This window comes from Eublepharis macularius, chromosome 4 (assembly GCF_028583425.1).
Source record: "Eublepharis macularius isolate TG4126 chromosome 4, MPM_Emac_v1.0, whole genome shotgun sequence".
NCBI classification, from domain to species: Eukaryota; Metazoa; Chordata; class Lepidosauria; order Squamata; family Eublepharidae; genus Eublepharis; species Eublepharis macularius.
The window spans coordinates 81,007,640-81,028,400 of NC_072793.1; the positions used below are offsets into that span (position 1 = coordinate 81,007,640).

At 42.9% G+C, this 20,761-nt stretch overlaps 1 protein-coding gene across 1 annotated transcript; it reads left to right on the forward strand.

Moving 5' to 3' along the window:
• Positions 1-518: 518 nt before the first annotated feature.
• Positions 519-20,022, forward strand: LOC129329004 (neuropeptide Y receptor type 2-like). Its single transcript, XM_054978378.1, has 2 exons — positions 519-615; positions 18,545-20,022. The coding sequence occupies exon 2, from the start codon at positions 18,593-18,595 to the stop codon at positions 19,745-19,747; it is 1,155 nt and encodes a 384-aa protein (XP_054834353.1). The 5' UTR covers positions 519-615; positions 18,545-18,592; the 3' UTR covers positions 19,748-20,022.
• Positions 20,023-20,761: the final 739 nt, after the last annotated feature.

A 20,761-nucleotide genomic window follows, 5' to 3' on the forward strand; every position in this document is an offset into this window, starting at 1 on the left:
AGTTTCTAGAATAAAGTATCAGTATCTATATATGTAAAAAGAAGGCACAACTAATGCTATGAAGAATAGAAGTGACTTGCCCAGAACTGGGAAGCGGATCAGTGCCACAAACAAGCATAGCACTGGTCTGCTGAATCCCTGAATAATGCTCGGGCATAGACATGTTGCCTGCAACCTATATTTCATTGGGAAGGAATCCAGTATGATCACCATAGGACATTTCATCTATGTAAGAAGCCCCGCAGTGGCTGAACAATGCATGAACAGCAGCAGCTGCTGGCTCCCTCTCTCCCAGTGCTCTGCTCTTTGGTAAACGCATTCCCTTCTCCCTCTCTCCCCAGCATCTGACAGACCTGTGAATCCAGCTTTGTAGAGTAGGGGCTGTCACTCACTCTCAGAGGCTGAAGCCTAGCTTGTCAGCAGTACCTTTATCAAGAATGAGGCAAGCTCCAGGGGAGAAAGGCTTCTGTATAATTTGGGGGGCTTTTTGCGAGTTTCTTTGAGAAAGTGCTTTTTTTTCTTGATCAGTACAAGTTGATCTCATGCAGTGGAAGAAGAGTGGAGGGAAATAAACAAAGACCTCTGTTTGGCACAGAAATGAAATAATAACTTCAGGTAAGTGGCTCTCCTTTTATTGCATTATCCAGCAAAGGCAAGGTAGAAGGAAAAAAATATTTTTTTCATTTGCTAGAAGATCTGGAGGAAAACTTGTTTCAGCTGTATGTGACAGAGATGTAGCATATTTCATCTATGCCAACATTAACAAAACAGCACATCTGTAGCTAATTTTAGGCAAGAGATAGCCAATGTTTTTAAAGAGAGTTGAAGGCTGTAAGATGGAAATGCTGCTTTCTTTGGTGTTGGCACTCACTTATTTTGCATGAAAGGTTCTGCGGGTTTCTGAAGCAATCCAAAACATGACCGACCTGTAAATGAGCTGAGTGGGCATTTCATGGGCAATTATGCCCATTATAGTCTCTGAAAAGGTATCATCTGTCACTAGCCTCAGGTGTTAGTGTTACAGAAGCATAGGCAAAAATAATGCAAGGAGTTTTGAAATGTTTGTGAAGTGAAGCTGGGACTGGGAGCTTGGGATGCAGGATGCTGATGGAAGAGGATGGTGTGCACGCTTGGCTTCTTTTCATGCCCACACTTCAGTACAGCAGGAACCCTGCAAAATTCCATTCCCATTCAACATCTAGTATTTCTTAAATAGTTTGTCTGTTTCAGTTACTTCTCAGATGAAGAAGATGTTGCTCAATTCAGCAGCCTACAAAAACTTTCTGGTATCTCCCATATCTGTAGCTGAGCTCTGCCATGTGGCAGTCCAAAGCAACCAAATGAGCACAAGTGTTCTAGACTTCTGGATGCTGAAAGCCAGACTCATCACCTGTACTGCTTTCTACATCCTACCTTTTCCATTTTTTTTGTCACTATCCTGTTTCTCCTCCAGAACCTCACTGCTGGCAAAAATCTTGACATTCCTGGAAAGGAAAATCTTCCATTAGTCCAACTCAATCTTTTCATGTCACTGTAGGAAAAGACTTACCCATGATCAGTTTGAGTATGAAAAGAGAATTCCCTCCAATTATTCCCTGTAAGCAGGCTACTTAACCAAGATAGATTTGGACCTGCCAGGTACTTAATTTGCTGTTTGTTTCCACTTCTCTAGTGAGCCTGGGAATTTATATCAGGTATCTCCAAAGGAAACTGCTTTTGTCTCCCAAAGTGTTTTGCAAGCATCTAGGTGTCTTTTCAGGTGAAACAGGCTTGTTCAAAGCATTCTTAAGATGGGTGCTGGGTTACATCATAATGGAGGGTTTTTTAACTGAGGGTGATGAGTTCGCTAAGTTTATTTATGGTCCCAGGCTGGGATTTTTAATTGGGATTACTATTTTTGGGGCTTTTTATTTTAATGAATGTTTATATATTTACAGTGCAATCCTATGCAGAGTTACACCAGTCTAAGCCCATTGAAGTCAATAGCCTTAGACTGGAGTAACTCTCCATAGGATTGCACTGTTAGTCTTTTACTGTAGTGTATTTTTATGTTTTATGACTGTGAACTGCCTCACAAACCCAAAGGTGCTGAGGGTGGGGGACAGAAACATTCTAAAGAAACAAGCAACTGAAGTAAAGCCAGTTATGAATGGAATGAAAGACTTAGCCCTCTGGGCTGTGGGTTTATTTTTGTTCTTGTCATTATAGTGCCATAAGTCAGTCGATTCATTTTAATGTTAGGCAGAGGTCCTTTGGCTTCCTGACCATGGACTTGCCTGAAGATTGCCTGAAGATTGGGCTCTTGGGCGCTTCCATTCTCACATGTCTTCATTTTCCTTTGCCCTGTGCTTTCTCCAGGCTAGTAAGGAAACATTTTCATACATTATAATGAACAAATCATTTTGTTCATCTCCAAGGTCAGACAGATGCTTAATAAGGCAGAGCAGCAGAAAAGAAAATGAACAGAGACTGGGGTTGGGGCCAGTTCTTTTGTGTTTCCTGCCCAGTTTGGTAATCCTCACCAAAACAACATAAATTGCACTTACAATATATGTGATTGCCCTCTTCTGGTTATGCATTGCAATAGTTTGGTCTTTTCGTGTATGTATGAGTGAGAGTGTTCTGTATTCTGACTGGATGGTTTTCCTCTTGGGATATAGGTTGACTCCTGGGTTCCAAAAATGACAGAATTGCATTGGATAGAAACTGTTCGATGATAGCTGGATGCACTTGTGATTGAGTTAGTGCAAAATTAAGCATGAGAAGCAATACTGTGATTAATGAAGATAAAATTGTTTAGGTTTTTCTGCAACAATCCCTGTCCAGCCTGTCCTTGAACTCTACTGCCTATTCTGACCCTGCTAATCCCTAGATTTGCTTTTTGGACAAGCAGGGATCAACATAGAGATCCACATAGTTTCTGTACAGTGTGCAGGTGTCAACTGCACTCTCAGAACCAAACTAGACATGATGGTGTCCTTGTAGTTGGCATTTTAAAGTCATTTTAAAATCCTGCAAGGGCCCAAGGTCCTGCAACGTAGCAAGCTGAGGTGATCTTGTTCCCCTCCATGACTTCTCAAGTGCCAAAATGGCCACCCTCCATGACTGTTTTCAAACTTGAAAAAAGGCCCGGGGGCAGGGGAGCACCACATTGACTTTGACAGTGCAATCTTAGAGCCAAGCTACAAGTGACGCCTGACACAGGTTGGACACTTGTCAGCTTCCCTCAAGTTTTGTTGGGAAAAGTAGGCATCCTGGTCTTGCAGCTGTAATGGAGAGCCAAGCTGTAAAACCAGGACGCCTACGTTTCCCATAAAAACTTGAGGTAAGCTGACAAGTGTCCAACCTGTGTCAGGTATCACTTGTAGCTTGGCTCTTATGCAGAATCCTTCCCATTTAAGCCTATGGAAAGCAGTGGACTTAGACTAGAGTAAGTCTGTATAGGATTGCACCATAAAATGGCAGTCACATCCTTGTGATGGTCATGAGGTCTCCATTACATATAATTTATTGTATGCCGTTAAAGGTATTTGATTGATTGATTGATTGATTGATTGATTGATTGATTGATTGATTGATTGATTGATTGATTGATTGATTGACATATAATTTGTCCTTCAGAAATTCTTCCATGTAGAGGCACACTGAGGGTCAAACCAGACAAGACACAAAATTGAATCAGCTGTGAGGAGGCAGGTGGGATAAAAATATTTTAGGTAAATAAATAAAGGTTTGTCATTGGATCTTCTCAGCATCTTTAAAACAGAAATGCACCCTAGTGAGGAAAAAGCCAAGGTTTGACTGACTGCTCCAACTATAGTCCCAGAGAGGAAGAAAAAGACAAGCACCCTCTCTTTGTCTTTTTCTGCCCCTGGCTTTCTGTGTGATCTGGGTCAAATAACTTAATTCATCACTTCCTTGCTGTTTCCTTTAAAGCCACTGGAAGCACAGTATTCCATTCAATTACCCTTGAGTTGTGAGTCTAGTGCTTGCAGATACTACACAAGTACATAATGGGGTTCCATTTTGAATATAAATGAACAATGATTCGATAATAGCATGCATAAAGTGCTGAGTATTTGCTGTAAGAACGGTATAGGCCCTCTCTTCACCTGAATATTATGAAGGACAAAGAAAACAAAGTACCTGTCATCTGGGGCAAAGAGTTAGTTAATTTTCTTTTGCTTTTACTTTTCTTAAAGATCATCGACATGCTGTCAGTCATGCTCACTAATACTTTAACATCTTAGAATTGCTCTTCTGTTTCCTTTTAGACACTTGACTAATATATGCCGTTCTCTGCATTCCTCCATTGTCCACAGGGAATCTAAATAAGCCATAACCAGCATCTCCAGTGGAAAGGGAGGAAAAACAGCAATGGAAAGTAGTAGTAATAGCGAGAGAGAGAGTTTAGGTAACAGAATAAAATTAGAAATAGAATGAAATAATTCCTCTTTAGATGTTTATGTATTCACTTAAAACACAGACGAAAGTGGGCCTTGTCCACTGAACTTAACCGAACATCTGCTGTTCAGCTAACCGAACATCTGCTGTTCCAGGAAGCTCCTGTATACGTACAAGTCTATACCTTTGCTCCCCTGAACAAGGACCCTATTTTTAACAGTGGTCATGATTGTATTGAGGAGTCTAAGGAAGCATCCTCATGTCAAGGATTCTCCATTTTCTTGTCATTGCCACTGTGAATCCAAAGGCATTTGCAGTGACAATGGAGGGTCACTCAGGAGTTTTCTGCACACTTTCCTCTATAAGTTTCCATTTCCTATGCATTATTCAGGAGGGCTTTCTACCCAGATTACAGGCTGTGTCATAAGAAATAGCTCAGAGAGATGCCTTGGTAGAGACAAGGACTGAACGCTTCGCTATTGGGTACTGTCTGCTGATATAGATATGCTCCTACTAGTGAGTTTCTACACTGCTAACCATGCCATGGAAATCAGTTATGCTTTGTTTCAGATAGGCTTCATGTCTGTGCTTGGCTTTATGCTTGTTTTTTTAAAAAATCCTGGGACCATTTCTTATTGTATCTGTTTCCCTGAATGTTCTGTTCTTCACTATTATATTTTGTTCAGTGAATATCCTAGCTGTTGATTATATTGTATTTTCACTTGCACTGTATAATCTGCATTGGAACTCAGTGAGAAAGGTGGACTAAACAAACAAACAAACAAATAAGAAGATAATTGTTAGGTCACTAAAGAATGATAATGGTATAATTATCTATTGCCACAGTCTAGTAGTTTATCTGAATTCCCAGTTTTTATTTAAAAAAGCCTCTAGTCCTGGATCTACAACAAATAAGGTTAGAGACTTTTAAAAAATGAACAGTGGAAATTCAGGGGAACTAGCAGAGCATCGCAATAGATCATTACAACATTATAATGCTATAGTGAGTTAGCAATCACCAACTAAAGAAGTGCCCCTGAAAGAACTCCAGTGGGGACTATGTCAGCTGCAGGGGGCAAAGGCAAGGAAAATGGAATCGATACTGTGGGACCTTCAAAAATATGCGCCTTCCTGTCCATAGAGTGTGTAAATGCACTTTGACTGTGGTCTTTCCAAAAAGATTGTATGAAACCAGGTTTGGGAAATATTGCATAAAAACAGGAAAATCAAAAATTGGATAATGAGACAATGTCCTGTAGATGTTCCAAAAACAACAACAACCCCTCTGTTGAAGTTTGTATCCTTGTATGAACATATGGGTTTTCTGCAGGCATTTGGCTGAGCATGTGAACACTGCAGTAGGGCCAGTGGGTACGTGCCCTTTCCTCTGTGTGATCAATGCATAGACAAAGTCTGAAGAGAGCTATTGTTACTAAGGGGAGGGCTTATCTGAGGGCTGGCTGAAAGACCAAGGTTAGATACAGGTTGTCATGGGGAGACAACATAACAATTGGAGACAAATCCTAAGTAGGTAGATGAAAATTTATTAACTTATGTATTCTTCTCATTCCTCACAGTCACATCTGGTAATGGAAACAGCTTCCATCCCATGATAATTAGATTTGAACCAGTGAAAGGCGCCTGATGGTTCTGGGTCCTTTCATTTTCAGCTTTCAGCTAATAGTAATTGTGATTGTAGAGGGTCATTTCTTTACATGCCACTTTTGCTATTATTTTCCTCTCAATAATAGTCTACCCATTGTGCTGACTACAGACAATAAAAACTGGCTGCTTACAGGAGAAAGATTTTAATTAAGGAACACTGTTTTCCATTCTCTCTCCAGAGAGATTCTTCCTGGTTCTCTGGGTTCTCCCCCCCGCCCAATCTGCACCTCTTCCTCATGTTTCAGTCCTCAGCTGCCATTTCTTCATTCTTGACTAACTTCAGGTAGCAGTTAGGCTCTTGATTTGCATATTGCTGCTGCATACTTCACCTAGCAAAGCTCCATGATAAAACACACCAAATGAGTAATTAAAAAATCTCTGGGACACAGAGTTAATCTCCACATTAACGTTTGGGTAGCCAGCAGAAGACAAAAACTTATTTTCCTGAGCAAAAAATAGTAATTAAAAACCTCCTTTAATTATTGAAAAGCAAACACTGAATGTGCAGAAGGGAAACAAACTAAGCATTTGTTTCAACTGATTATTACTGTTGAGAGCAGAAAATATAATAACCATATTTTCACACACAGGTAAGCCTGCCACAAGCACAGATAGCTTTAAAAGGGTATTAGATAAATTCATGGAGGCATATCAAGGATCAAAGCAAGATGAGGTAGAGAAGTGCAGCATTGTTGCTGCAGCCAAATACACTTAAAAAGTGATGGCCTTTTTTGGTGTTATAGTAGTCCCATTGTATCTCAAGCACCAACGATCGTATTGTGGTTAAGTTTTTGTGGGCTAGTATCCACTTTATCAGATGCATGAAATCAAGAATATGCATTTTGAAAACACAATCCAAACACATCCTGTTGCTAGCCTCAGAAGTGTTAGGATAAACCTTCCTCCAGCATTTGGATTTGAACTGCCTAGGCCAGATCTGACTATTTATTCTGAAGATGCCGGTTTTAAATTTTTTCTGGCAAGGAGCAGGGAATAGAGATGGGCATGAACTGAAATATGAACCAAAATTAAGCACGAACCAGGCCAGTTCGTGGTTCATGAACCGTGGTTCATCAGATCCCATTTCTGATGAACCGCCATGAACTTTAGGCTGGTTCGTTTTTTGGTTCGTGACTGCAGACAGCCTGGTGCCAATCAATCAATTTCCTAGGTGACAGGGGATGGGCTTCCTGCAGAACTTCTGCTGACCCGGAAGTGACCTTCTGGCCCGGAAGTGACCTTCTGCTGACCCGGAAGTGATGATTTTCTGACCTGGATGTGCCGTTTTCACGAACCAAACAAACCAGTTCCTGAAACAGGGGCAGGTTCATGAAAGTTTGTGGTTCGTGAAATTTGACGAACCACAAACCGCATGGTTTGGTTTTTTCCCGGTTCGTGCCCATCTCTAGCAGGGAATGGGCAGTGAGGGGAGAGTGAAACAGCAGATAGTGCCTGACAGCCCCAGTAGCTAATCACAACATATAGCCTAGCTTTATACCACTCAACATTGACTGTGATTGGTATTTCTAATGGTCACACTGCTGACTTACTGGTTCATCATACTATACAACGAGGGATGTTTCTTGCCTTCGCCATTCTTTTTATTGGGTATGACCATGATGAAAGCAGTGTACATTTTTCTTGCACAAAATCTTTCACTCTTTTGTCTTAGACTAAGTAACCCATCTCTGACATTTTTCTACTTCCTGAAAAATGGCACCAGGGAATTAAATACAGATACTCTTAAATTTCCCCTAATAGTGTATAAAAGTGGCTTTGGGTGTTTCCGCAGTAGGAAAATGACAGCTGAAGAACTTGTTTAAAAGCCCCTCTTTCCTCTACTCTATGCTACTCTTCCTTTCCAAAAGGCAGACTTAGCAGGGAGAAATTTTTAAAAATTGCCATGCATGTAAATGTAATAGTTAAGTTTAGGGTTGCCCACTCTGGTTTGGGAAATTCTTGGAGATTTGAGGGTGAAGCCTAGGAAGGGTGGGGTTTGGGGAGAGGAGAGACCACAGCAGGGTATAATGCCACAGAATCCTTCCTCAAAGCAGCCAAGCAGGGGAAATGATCTCTGTAGTCTAGAGATCAATTGTAATTCTAGGAGATCTACAGGTGCTAACACTTTGGCATCACATCCCTGCTGCACTCTCTGTCCTCTCCAGGTTCTGCCCTCAAATCTCCAGGAATTTCCCTAGCGGGAGTTGTCAAAACTAGAGAAACATTTGATGTTTATCATGCAGAAATTAATAATCTCTTAAGAGTTTTTGCAAGTATATAATGCATTCAAGACTGCAGAGAAGTGTTTCTGCTTGTTCCAGTCACTGAGTCTGTTTGGCTCTTGCTTCATCCTTACAAAACTGCCCGTGAATGCCAGAGATTGCTCCAGAACGACTACATTACAACCCAGTGCACTTCAGCATATTTTTCAGGGGCTTCGCTGTTTGTTAAGGAGAAACTCATTATGTGACACTAACCAGTAAGTATGGCAAATGATCTTGGATGCAATTAAAGTATTATCCTTATAATCATTAGCACTGTTTGGCCTAATTTCTTTTTTAAAAATGTACTAATTAATTCTGAAACATTGGCCTTTGAAAATCAAGGGAAACAAATCCGTTCAGTTACTATTCAAAAGGGTTCTAACAATAATTATGCCTCTAGTAGCTCTCCAATTGTTAACTTTTAGAAATGTTTAATATTTGTTACTCAGCAGCCAGATGGTAGATAATGTGTGTGAGTGCATGTGTGTGGGAATAATGGGACAAGCAGTCAAATGTTGCAACACAGTTGCCGCTCATTTAATTATGCTTGAAAAAGAGGAGTTGGAAGCTGAAAATAGCGTCAAGACTATGATCATGCGAAAGCAGTGGGACATTCAACCAATCACAGTGATAAATGGACTATTAGAGACGTGGGTGGGGTTGATCTATATACTGAGATTTTAACCCAGTGTAGATAACTGAGTAACATGGTCATTTATGCAGACCATCAAATATCCATACTTGTTAGATCATTCTGTGTTTTTATGGCTAGACCTGTGCATGCTGTAATATATTCATTTTAATCCCTCAAGAAAGATTTGTTCAGGGAAGTAGTTCAGCACAAGCAGCTAATGTGGATGGACAATGCAATATTCATCTGGGCCAGATTGATACATTTTTGGATGTGGAGAATGATATGCATCTCCTGCTAGAGCCAATATCGGTGTACATGAATAGTTGCAAATGACTAGAGATAGATAAAGGCCATTAGATACAACCCAGTAAAAATTATCTGCACTATCAACGACATTTAAAAGGGCTTCAAACGTTTCAAAGGGTATCAAACATGAGTTGGCTTGACATTTGTTAATAATACTTGCAGCATTCAAAGTGGTGAGGCCATTACATACTTGAAATCCTAGCCATCAATAGGTAAAGATGAAGCTGTTCAACAAACCCTTTTGCAATATCTGTATGCAGCTGCTTCATGAGTAACGTGAAAAAAATCAGGAGTGAACTCAACTGCCTTCCTACATCTAGTCACATAGCTGCCTTGCAGTTGGAAACATCACAGACTGGAACAATCTTGGTTTGCATTAGTGCTCAACTGGAATTTGTGGCATCTGAAAAGATTTAGATGATAAATAAAATACCAAAATCTTATGTTCAGAAACTGCATGCACACACACAAACACAACCTGTTATGTATTACTTGAGGAGGAACGATGGCTCCTGAGGCCTACAAGACTATTGGTCTTTGTGTGCCGGTAACGGCCAATCATAACTGTTGTCTTATAGTCCAATCACTGTGTGGCAAATAGTTACTTTGTATATAGTTTATGCAAATCAAGGATTCTAGCTGCTTACCTTGTATTGGTTATTGTTAAAAGTGGGTGTGGTTTCTGCAAGTATAAATTAGTTACTGTTGAGCCTGAGAGTGGTCTGTCTGCTCTGTGCGGAAGACCTCTCTGTGCGGCAGACATTGCAGCCAACTCTGCTAAGGACCCCATGCTCTCTTGGGTCCTCAACTGGGTGTGGAGGGGGTGGCCTACTGGCCAGCTGGACACTAAGTTCCAGCCCTTCAGCTCCTGCCAGCATATCAGTCCACATGGGATGCCTGCTGTGGGGGAACAGAGTCGTCGATCCACCCAGGCTGAGTCAGCGTGTTCTGGAGGCACTTCATGTGGGACACCCGGGGATTGTCAAGATGAAGGCTCTGGCCCGCAGCTATGTGTGGCGGCCAGGGATGGACCAAGCTATAGAAAGATGGGTCCGGACCTGTCAGAAGTCTCACCTCGACATGCCACAGGCCCCAGTACACCCATGGGAGACAATGCACACACTCTACACAACAGGTACACTTCCTGGACACCACTGTACAACTACATAATGGACGGATAAATACCACCTTATACTGGAAACCCACAGACCGATACTCATATCTACATGCTTCCAGCTACCACCCTAAACATACCAGTTGGTCAATTGTCTACAGCCAAGCCTTACGTTACAATCGTATCTGCTCCAATGCTCTTGATCGGGACTCCCACTGAAGAGATTTACAACAAGCATTTTTGGGGCTACAGTACCCACCAAATGAAGTGAGGAAACAAATTGACAGGGCCAGACTAGTACCCGGAAACAGCCTGCTCCAGGACAAACCTAAAGGAACTAACAACAGAACACCACTGGTTGTCACCTATAGTTCCCAGCTCAAACCCATCCAACGTATCATCAGTGATCTACAACCCATCCTGGAAAATGATGCCTCTCTCTCAGAAGCCCTGGGTGGAAAACCTCTCCTTGCCTACAGACAGCCCCCCAACCTGAAACGACTTCTCATTTACAATCATGAATCGGCTAGCAGAGTCACCAGCACAGGTACCAGGCCCTGCAACAGACCCAGATGCCAGCTCTGCCCTTATATCTACCCAGGAAATACAATTACAGGACCCAATGGCATCAACTACACTGTCTCTGGCTCTTACAACTGCTCATCCTCCAATCTGATATATGCCCTCATGTGCCAACAATGTCCATCTGCTCTGTACATTGGACAAACCAGCCAACCTCTGCGCAAAAGAATAAATGGACACAAATCTGACATTAAAAATGGCAACATCCAGAAACCAGTGGGAGAACACTTCAATCTACCAGGACATTCCATCAAGGACTTAAAGGTCACTGTAGTTCAACAGAAACCTTTCAAAACCAAAATCCAGCGGGAAGCTGCTGAATTGGAATTCATATGTAAATTTGACTCAGTCAAGCTGGGATTGAATAGAGACTATGAATGGTTATCTCACTATCAGAAATAACTGACTTCCTTAACAGAAGCAAACTGATCTCCATATCAGAAGGAGCTGTTTGCATCTACTCCGCCCTCCCCTCTCCACCAATGTTCCTTCTAAGCGGTGCAGTGTTGTGAGCGAGAAATCCAATTTGTGAGCAGCAACTTGCAAGTTGTGAGCGCGCCTTTTTGAAAACCAGAATCCATTTGATTAAAAGACTTTTGATTTAGGTTGTCTGAGGCATTGGTATTGGGTGCCATCAATATGTTGATGACATCCACTTAGGCATGTGGTTCTCAAAAGCTTATGCCTCAATAAAGTTGGTTAGTCTTAAAGATGCTACTGGACTCTTTACTATTTTGCAACTACAGACTAACATGGCTAACTCCTCTGGATCTACAGAGAAGAAGAATTGTGCATCATCCAGCCCCGCAATGCACTCACTCTCTGGCTATTCCCTTCTATGTTTTATATAAAAAGGTGTTGTGAAGCATGCCTGCAAATGGCTTAGACACCATTTCTTTCCACAGGCATCAGTGTATTGCCAGTTTTCTTTGCATATTGGGCAACATCAGGCAGATGAGCTTCAGTAAGGGTTCCTCTTTGCCCACAAGCAAATCCTAAACAGAATGTGATGTGCAGTCATTCCTCCCTCTACCTCTGCTCTGTTGATTGGCATTTCCTGTCTCTTCTGTAGCCAGGTCTGCAGAAAGAAGAAGGAAGCTGGCTGAAGTTGCAGGGGGAGCACCTATTTAGCTTCCAGCTGAGAGCTGTTCATTGGAACAGCCTAGAACTGGCCTTTAGTCACCCTAGAGGCTTCATGGCTTTGAAACTCTTTCCTTTTCTCTTTCTGAGTTATGGTCATGGAATCTTTGAAATGAAATTAAGTCATAAACCGTAAAGTCAGCATTGAAGTCCTGCCTTCTCCTTGCTTGCCATTCTGTTTTATTACACTGTATTGCAATGATCTATTCTCCCCTGAAGATATAAGCAGAATGCCATTGATGTACAAAAATACTGGTAAAACTGAGGCCGCAGCTCCCCACTCCCCATGGAGTAATTTAACTAGAGGACAGCCTGTCTTACCAGCACGTGTAAAATTTCCAGATTCAGACCCTAGCTCTGTCATGAATTTTCCTTGCCATGCAAGTCTTTGTGACTAGGAAGTCAATTTTTTGTGTGCATGTAAAATAGATTTCCTTAGTCATGAATTTACACACACAAAAAAGAGTATTTCCCTACCTGGAGCTGGCAACCCTAGGAGTGTGAAACACTACCGCCATCTCCTCCTCCTCCTCCAGCACCCATGCTGGGCCAGAGAGGCTGCTCGGTGGGCTGGTGAGAAATAGCATGGGTGCCTGCCGCTGCCACCTTTTCCTCCAGCACTGGGCTAGAGAGGATGCTGGGTGGGGTGGCGAAAGGTCTTGGGGATGCCCACCGTGGCTCCTCTTCCACACCCGGCAACGGGCCTGGGTAAGGCCGCGCAGATGCCTGCTGCAGCTCTTTCCTCCGAGGGGCCGGGGAAAGGCCGTGTGGGCGGCTGCCACAGCACCTCCTCCAGAGCCCAACGAGGGGCCTGGGAAAGACCGTGTGGGCGCCTGCCTTGGCTCTTCCCCTAGAGCCCAACAAGGGGCTGGGGAAAGGCCACGTGGGCGTCTGCCATGGCTCCTCTTCCAGAGCCCAGCGAGGGGCCAGGGAAAGGCTGCGCAGGCGCTTGCCACAGCTCTTTCCCCTGAGCCTGACGAGGGGGGAAAGGCCGTGCGGGTGCCTGCTGCGGCTTGTTCCCCGAGCCTAGCGAGGGGCTGGGGAAAGGCCGTGTGGGCGCCTGCTGCGGTGCCTCCTCCAGAGCCCGGGGGAAAGGCTGCCTGGGTGCCTGCTGCGGCTCTTCCCCCCCCCCGAGTCTGGCGGGGGGCTGGCGAAAGGCCGTGCGGGCGGCTGCTGTGGTGCCTCCTCCAGAGCCCGCAAGGGGCTGGGGAAAGGCCACACCGGTGCCTGCCGCAGCTCTTCCCACAGAGCCCGGCGATGGGCTGGGGAAAGACTGCGCAGGCGCCTGCCGTGGCTCCTCTTCCAGAGCCCAGTGAGGGGCTAGGGAAAGGCCGCGCGGGCGCCTGCCACAGCTCTTTCCCCTGAGCCTGGCAAGGGGCTGGGGAAAGGCTACGCCGGCGCCTGCTGCGGTGCCTCCTCCAGAGCCTGGGGGAAAGGCTGCCTGGGTGCCTGCTGCGGCTCTCCCCCCCCCCGAGCCTGGCGAGGGGCTGGAGAAAGGCCGTGCGGGCGGCTGCTGCGGCGCCTCCTCCAGAGCCCAGCGAGGGAAAGGCTACACCGGCGCCTGCTGCAGCTCTTCCCACAGGGCCGTGGTTCCTCCTCCAGCACCTTCTGTGCGCTAGGGCTTCTCAGCTCTGTGCTGAGTTGTGACAATTCCTGCGCCGTAGCACAGGAACTCATGTTCGCGGGAACCTTGCTCTCCACCTATATATCTGACCAGTTTCTTCTTGCCTTCCATGCATCTGACGAAGAGAACTGTGATTCTTGAAAGCTTATGCTACAATAAAGTTGGTTAGTCTTAAAGGTGCTACTGGACTCTTTTTGATAATGCACACACCGTGATTGTGGCTCCACATTAACTTCACCGGGCCTTTTCAGAGGCAAGTTTTTCTCATCGTAGTGGACTCCTTTTTGAAGGGGCTGGAAGTAATCCCTGTACTGACCACGATGTCTGCAGTGGTCATCTGCTCACTAAGGCGTCTGTTTGTGACCCACAGCCTGCCAGACACCATAGTCTCGGACAATGGCACACAATTCACTTCCCAGGAATTCCAGAGATTACTTGAGAACAATGCCATCCAACACATCACTTCAGTGCCGTTCCAGCCATCAACGAATGGACAGGCCAAAAGAATGGTGAGGGCCACAAAAGACTCACTCTGCAGATTAAGCCAGGGGGATTTAAGCCAGCAGTTGGCCGAATACTTATTATGGTAGCACATCACACCACACTCCACCACAGGATGGAGCCCAGTGGAGCCTTTGATGGGGTGATGGCTAGTAACCCTGCTCAATCGGCTCCACCCAGATTTAGATCCAGACGCCTGGAGGGAGCCGGAGGTTTTGGGAACTCCCAGGAGTTTCCAGCAGGGTGACTTACAGTGCAATCCTATGGAGAGTTACTCCAGTCTAAGCCCATTGAAGTCAATGGGCTTAGACTGGAGTAACTCTCCATAGGATGGCTCTGTTAGTTTATGCCAGAAACTATGAGGATGGAAGAAGGAAAATGAAGTGGTAAATAGTTGTAAGATTAAATGGTCACAAAATTTGGGATATGAAATTGATTTAGAACAATGGAATAAAGTATGGAAGGTTAATATGAAAATAACTAAATCGGTTAACTTTAAAGAGAATCTGTATAAAATGTTCTATAGATGGTATTTAACTCCAGATAGATTGGCTAAAATGTATAAGAGTACACCAAGCAGATGCTGGAAATGTAGAGAATGTACAGGAACCTTTTACCATATGTGGTGAACCTGTAAAGCCGTACGTAGATTTTGTATAATGATACATACGCTACTCCACACAATTTTACTGATACCATTACCTTTTAAGCCGGAATTGTTTCTATTGAAGCGCATCCCAGATGAATTTAACAAAGACCAAATACTCCAGAGACACACCGATCAGCTATGGCAGTGCTGGCCAGAGCAGGCGCAGGGACAGGACAGATACTATTCACCCTGCACCACTGACACAAAGGCTGAATCAGTGGTGACGACCGAGCAGAGTGGAGATTGTCCAACAGCACCAAGCTGTCCAGAAACTCAGTTGAGTCCAGGAAATTCCTCTACTTCTCCTAGCGGGGCAGAGGCTGTTGTCAACGCCGGACCACCCATCAGAGGACCGTCTATATCAGAAGGATTGCATAGGTCTCAGTGGGCTCGCCGTCCCCCGGCATACCTCAGCGAGTTCGTTTGCGATAGGTTAGCCTGAACTTAGGGGGAGGGGTGTTATGCATTGCTTGAGTAGGAAGGAAGGCTTCTGAGGCCTACAAGTCTATTGGTCTTTGTGTACCAGTAACAGCCAATCATAACTGTTGCCTTATAGTCCAATCACTGTGCTGCAAGTAGTTACTTTGTATATAGTTCATGCAAATGAAGGATTCTAGCTGCTTACCTTGTATTGGTTGCTGTTAAAAGTGGGTGTGGTTTCTACAAGTATAAATTAGTTACTGTTGAGCCTGAGAGTGGTCTGTCTGCTTCTAGCTTCCAATAAAGATGTTTACTATAATAAAGAGCTGTTAATCTTAATACATAATAAAACCCATAATGATTATGTATATCACACACTACTTCAGACCCATTCAGCCTCTCATGCTTTTCGTCTACCCATTTATCTCTACACTCTGCCCATTTGAATTTGCTATTTGGTCATTTGTCTTTTAAATGTGATATATTCTGTATTTCTATGAATGTGTTATGATATTTTATTTCTATATGGTTAGCCAGTTTGGTGTAGTGGTTAAGAGCGTGGGACTCTAATCTGAAGAGCTGGGTTTGATCCCCCACTCCTCCACTTGAAGCCAGCTGGGTGACCTTGGGCTAGTCACAGTTCTCTGGAGCTCTCTCAGCCCCACCCACCTCACAGGGTGTTTTGTTGTGGGGATAATAATGGCATACTTTGTAAACCACTCTGAGTGGGCATTAAGTTGTCCTGAAGGGCGGTATATAAATCGAATGTTATATTATTAGTTGTATGTATTGTAAATATATGCATTAAGTTACCTCACATCACAGAAAAAACATAAAAAATTTAAAAACCTATTTAATATTATTTATAATATTGATGTTACCATGTTTGTTTAAGTCCCTTAGATATGGATTTCCACTCTGGTCAGTGCTATTTGAGACTAAGGGTGCTTCTGTTTCTTCTTCTCCTTGTTTGACTCTGGCACAAGGTGGAGGCAGAGCTTGCACATCATTCTTTATTCTATTTTTTGTTCCTCCTTTCCCCTCTTAAATATCTGTATGTTGAGGACTTAAAAAGACAAGAAAAGCAAGGCACACCAAGGGCAAGATATGGCTCATGACTCAAAGCATGGTGACTTTGTGGATTAAGAACAAAGTGGTAGCATCTGGAACATTAAAATTAACCTATCCTTTATCTTCTTATCAACATTTTGAGTTGTGAGTTATGGTCAACATGGCACCTCCCACCCAAGCAAGTCAGGAAGCAAAAGGTAGGGTGGTTCCTACCCCTCGCCTACCACTCTGCTGAGCAAAGTTTATTTATTAATTAAAATATACCCCACTTTTCCTTTGGGCTTAGTTTGGAGTTTTCCTCCAAATTAAGTGGCTCTTCCATTGGAGAAAAAGGAAGAGCCACTTAAATCAGAGGAATGCTCCTTAGGCTGGAAGAGGATGGCTAGATCCGCCCCAACATTTCCTGGGCAGCAATATAGAAACGGAAGTGTTTGTTCCCATAACATACTGCCCACAGATCTTCAAGTGTGTCTCTGTTGACATCAGAGAATCCCTGCTACCAAGCTTGTTATTCCAATGATGCTAGTGTTTGTGAGCCAATATACAGGGAAAAGAGTAAAGGGAGGAAACAGTGGAGACCAATCTAAATTAGGCATTTTCTATCTTCCTTGGGCATCCCAAGTAGCAGAGCCCTGCAGCCAAGCAGTCTAGATACCAGCAGCAGCTCCCAAGAGATGCTATAAACTCTGTTCCAAAAAGCGATAAATGAATACATGGGCATTTCTTATGGATTACAGCATAGCCAAAGCTTCTGTCACCATTGGACCGTGATTCTTTTCTTCCACTTGTTTAAGGAACTAGCTTAAATCATTGTGTGCTGAGTAACAAAAGAACTGCTGTATGTTCCTCCAGATGTTGATATTGATGCTAGTGATATTTATTTCTCAGCATACTTATGGACACAGCTTTTAAATCATATATTGGTAAGTTGCTCCACATTTTGTTGAGATTGTTCACAACCTTGGTTTTGAGGAGAGCAGAACGTGAAATGTGTAATGGTCTCTTTTGAGAGAAATAGACATGGTTGCTATTATGTTCTTAATGCTAGGCATCAGAATAAAAAGGCAACATAGTTTTAAACAGGAGCAGAGCTTAATAATGCAGGTTCTTTCTCTGGGTAGAGCTGCAGTAAAAACATTTTTCTGTATTCTTGACAACACTAAGTCCTAGAGTGGACCCGGACAGTCTAAAACAATGGCCCATATTAAAGGAACGGAGCTGTCACAAACTTGCTTGAGATTTAAAAAAATGCAAAAAACACAACATTTGTGGGTTCATATAACTTTTTTTGCACACAAATATAGAATGATCAGAGGAAATGTTCAGACTGCTTTGGATGGTGCTAAAAGAAATGAGTGTGCCACAACTAAAATCTAAATCTTAAATTGTTTTGTATCCTTTCCAAACTGTTTTCAGGCCTGGTTATGGGACTGAAACAGCCTTGGTTGCTTTGTTGGATGACTTGCACCAAGATGTGGACAGAGATAGTGCAATTGTTGATTCTCTGTTAAACTTTGAATTGACAACTCTGTCCCAGGGAATATCTTGTGCAACAAGATCCTATACATATTCTATGGAGTTTACACTCTGGTAAGTGTACATAGACTTGCAGCATGAGTCCTACTGATGAGCGAAACTATTGTTGATTCTATTTTCTTCCCCGACCTTTATTAGTTTATATATTTATTTGTATTCATGCCTGTCCTTCATTCAAATCTTCTCTGGGAAGCAAAGCCAAGGTCACAAATGGCACACTGAAGACCAATGGCTAGTTGTTGTTTATAGATGAGTAAAATGTCTGGTTTATCTGATTATGTCAGTGTGGCATTTGACGGTGTCTTTCTAACTCATTCAATTGTAGATAAATAGAATTTGCAAACAAAAATTTTATAAAAGAATTCAATTGGGGTCAGCCTTTTAGCTGTCTCATTGGTAATAATTTTATCATGCATATAAAATGGGGTCTGTGTGGGTCAACTTTTCTTTCTGAGTGGCCATGGTAACTGTACAGAAACCATAAACATGATGCTATTTTAATGCAACAGTGGGGTGGGAGGAATTTAGGAATGGGGCTCAGTTTTAAATGTCATTATAACCTGAAACATCGAGGCTTTTCTCCTGCCTAAAATGTTCTCATTTTTTAAAAACGTCTTTCTTTCTCTCTTTACAGACAAAGTGGCTGACTTATACACCTTCAGCCTAGTTGCAAAATATAACCATGGGGTTGCTTGACCAAGCCAACAGCACCATCACCTTGGACATATTGGATAAAAAGCTGCCATTTGGTTGGCACTCCAAGGGCATCATCACCCCTAGCCAGGGGCTCCAAGGATCCACCAATGTGATGATGGACAGCACCAAAATCTTGGGGGTCCAGATCATACTGATAGCTGCATACTCCCTCATCATTCTGTTGGGGTTCATTGGCAACTCCTTAGTCATCTACATGATAGTGAGGTACAAAACCATGAGGACTGTTACCAACTTCTTCATAGCTAACCTGGCTCTGGCAGACTTAATGGTGGACACACTCTGCTTGCCCTTCACTTTGGCCTATACTCTGCTTGATGAGTGGAAATTTGGGGCTGTACTTTGTTACCTGGTCTCCTATGCTCAAGCTTTAAGTGTTCACGTGTCCACCCTCACCTTAACTGTGATTGCTCTGGACAGATACAGATGCATAGTTTTCCACTTGGACAGCAGGATATCCAAGAAGATCAGCTTCTCTATCATAGCTGTTATGTGGCTGGCAGCTGCTGTCCTAGCTAGTCCTCTGGCCATCTTCCGAGAGTACAGGTATGAAGAAATTCCATCCATCAATCTCAAAATAGCTGTCTGCTCTGAGAAATGGCCTTCAGAAAACAGAGATGCTACCATATATAGCTTATCAATGCTTCTCTTACAGTATGTCCTCCCTCTTTCCATCATCTGCTATGCCTACATCAGAATATGGATCAAGCTTAAAAGCCATATCAGCCCAACTACTAGGAATGACAGCCAGTGCCGCAGAAGGAAGACCACAAAGATGCTAGTGATGGTGGTGGTGGTGTTTGCAGTCTCTTGGCTGCCTTTCCATATTTTCCAGCTTGCTATTGACCTAGACCTGGTGCTCATTTTCCATGAGTATAAACTCCTTTATACAGTTTTCCATGTGGTAGCCATGTGCTCAACTTTTGCCAACCCTCTGCTCTATGGTTGGATGAATAAGAACTACCGAAATGGATTCCTCATGTTCTTCCGTTGCCAGAACAAGCCAGAGAGACTCTACACAGAGGGATCAATCAGAGGTCGATCCTACACTTTCAGAGCCACGACCTTGAATGGGAGCATCAAGCACTCAGCAGGCAACGGACAGTTACCAACACAGGTTTAGTACACATAAGCAACCATATCTCCACAAAAAGGCTGGAATATCAGTGGTGGCCACCTTGGTGGCCTTTTTTAATATAGAAAAGTGTTGAATTGTCAAAATGCTGTGATTATCATAGCCACAGAAGAGCACCTTGTATATCTTCCCCAACAACAAAACTCATGTATCATATGTTCTGCCACATGAAGTAAGTTAATCAATTTTTCCTCCAACTTTTGTGTTCTTGTAAAGTAAGCAGCAGAAAACATGTTGTACACAGGATGCTTTCATTTCACAGATATGAGGCAATTCGACTCTACTGTCATCTGTGGGGAAAACCCCCAAGATTAACTTTTTATTTTATTTTATTTTACTGTTTTTAGGCAGTCACTGCAAATGAAAGTATCTGTTTCTGTCATTAAAAAACTAAGGATAGTCATTACACATTAAATACACTGCATATTCTTCTAACTGAGATGTCCTTCTGTTCTTTTGAATTTCTTATTTCTGATTCGTATTTAAAACTCCTAGATGGCATTGTGGTCATTGTGCTCCATTTATTCTCTAGCTGCCCTTGGTACACTCTTTCCCAATCCATTTTTCATTAATCTTCTTGGGATGAATGCATCCAAGGGTTTTTGTTTTTTTTAAAGAAGGAAATTGCTATATTGCTATAATGTTATAACAATATTACAACAATCTACTAGTTTCTCTGAAATCCCAACTTTGTAAAAACTAAGGAAGAAAAAGGGCTGGAGATTTACTTTAAAAAATGAAAGCTGAGAATTCAGAGGAAGTAGTAGTTTGTTGCAATATATCGCTATAATGTTATATTATAGTTATGTTATATTGATATAGCCAACTGCTGATTTTTTAAAAAACCCTGAAAATAGCCCTCCAGTGGCACATTGGGAAATGGTAGCCACGGAAGGTTGAGGCAAGGAAAGTACAGGGAAAATTGAAATATGAACTACTGCCTCTGCATTGTAGCAGCAATAAAAAACACACAAAAAATTATCACTGTATGGAAACAGACAA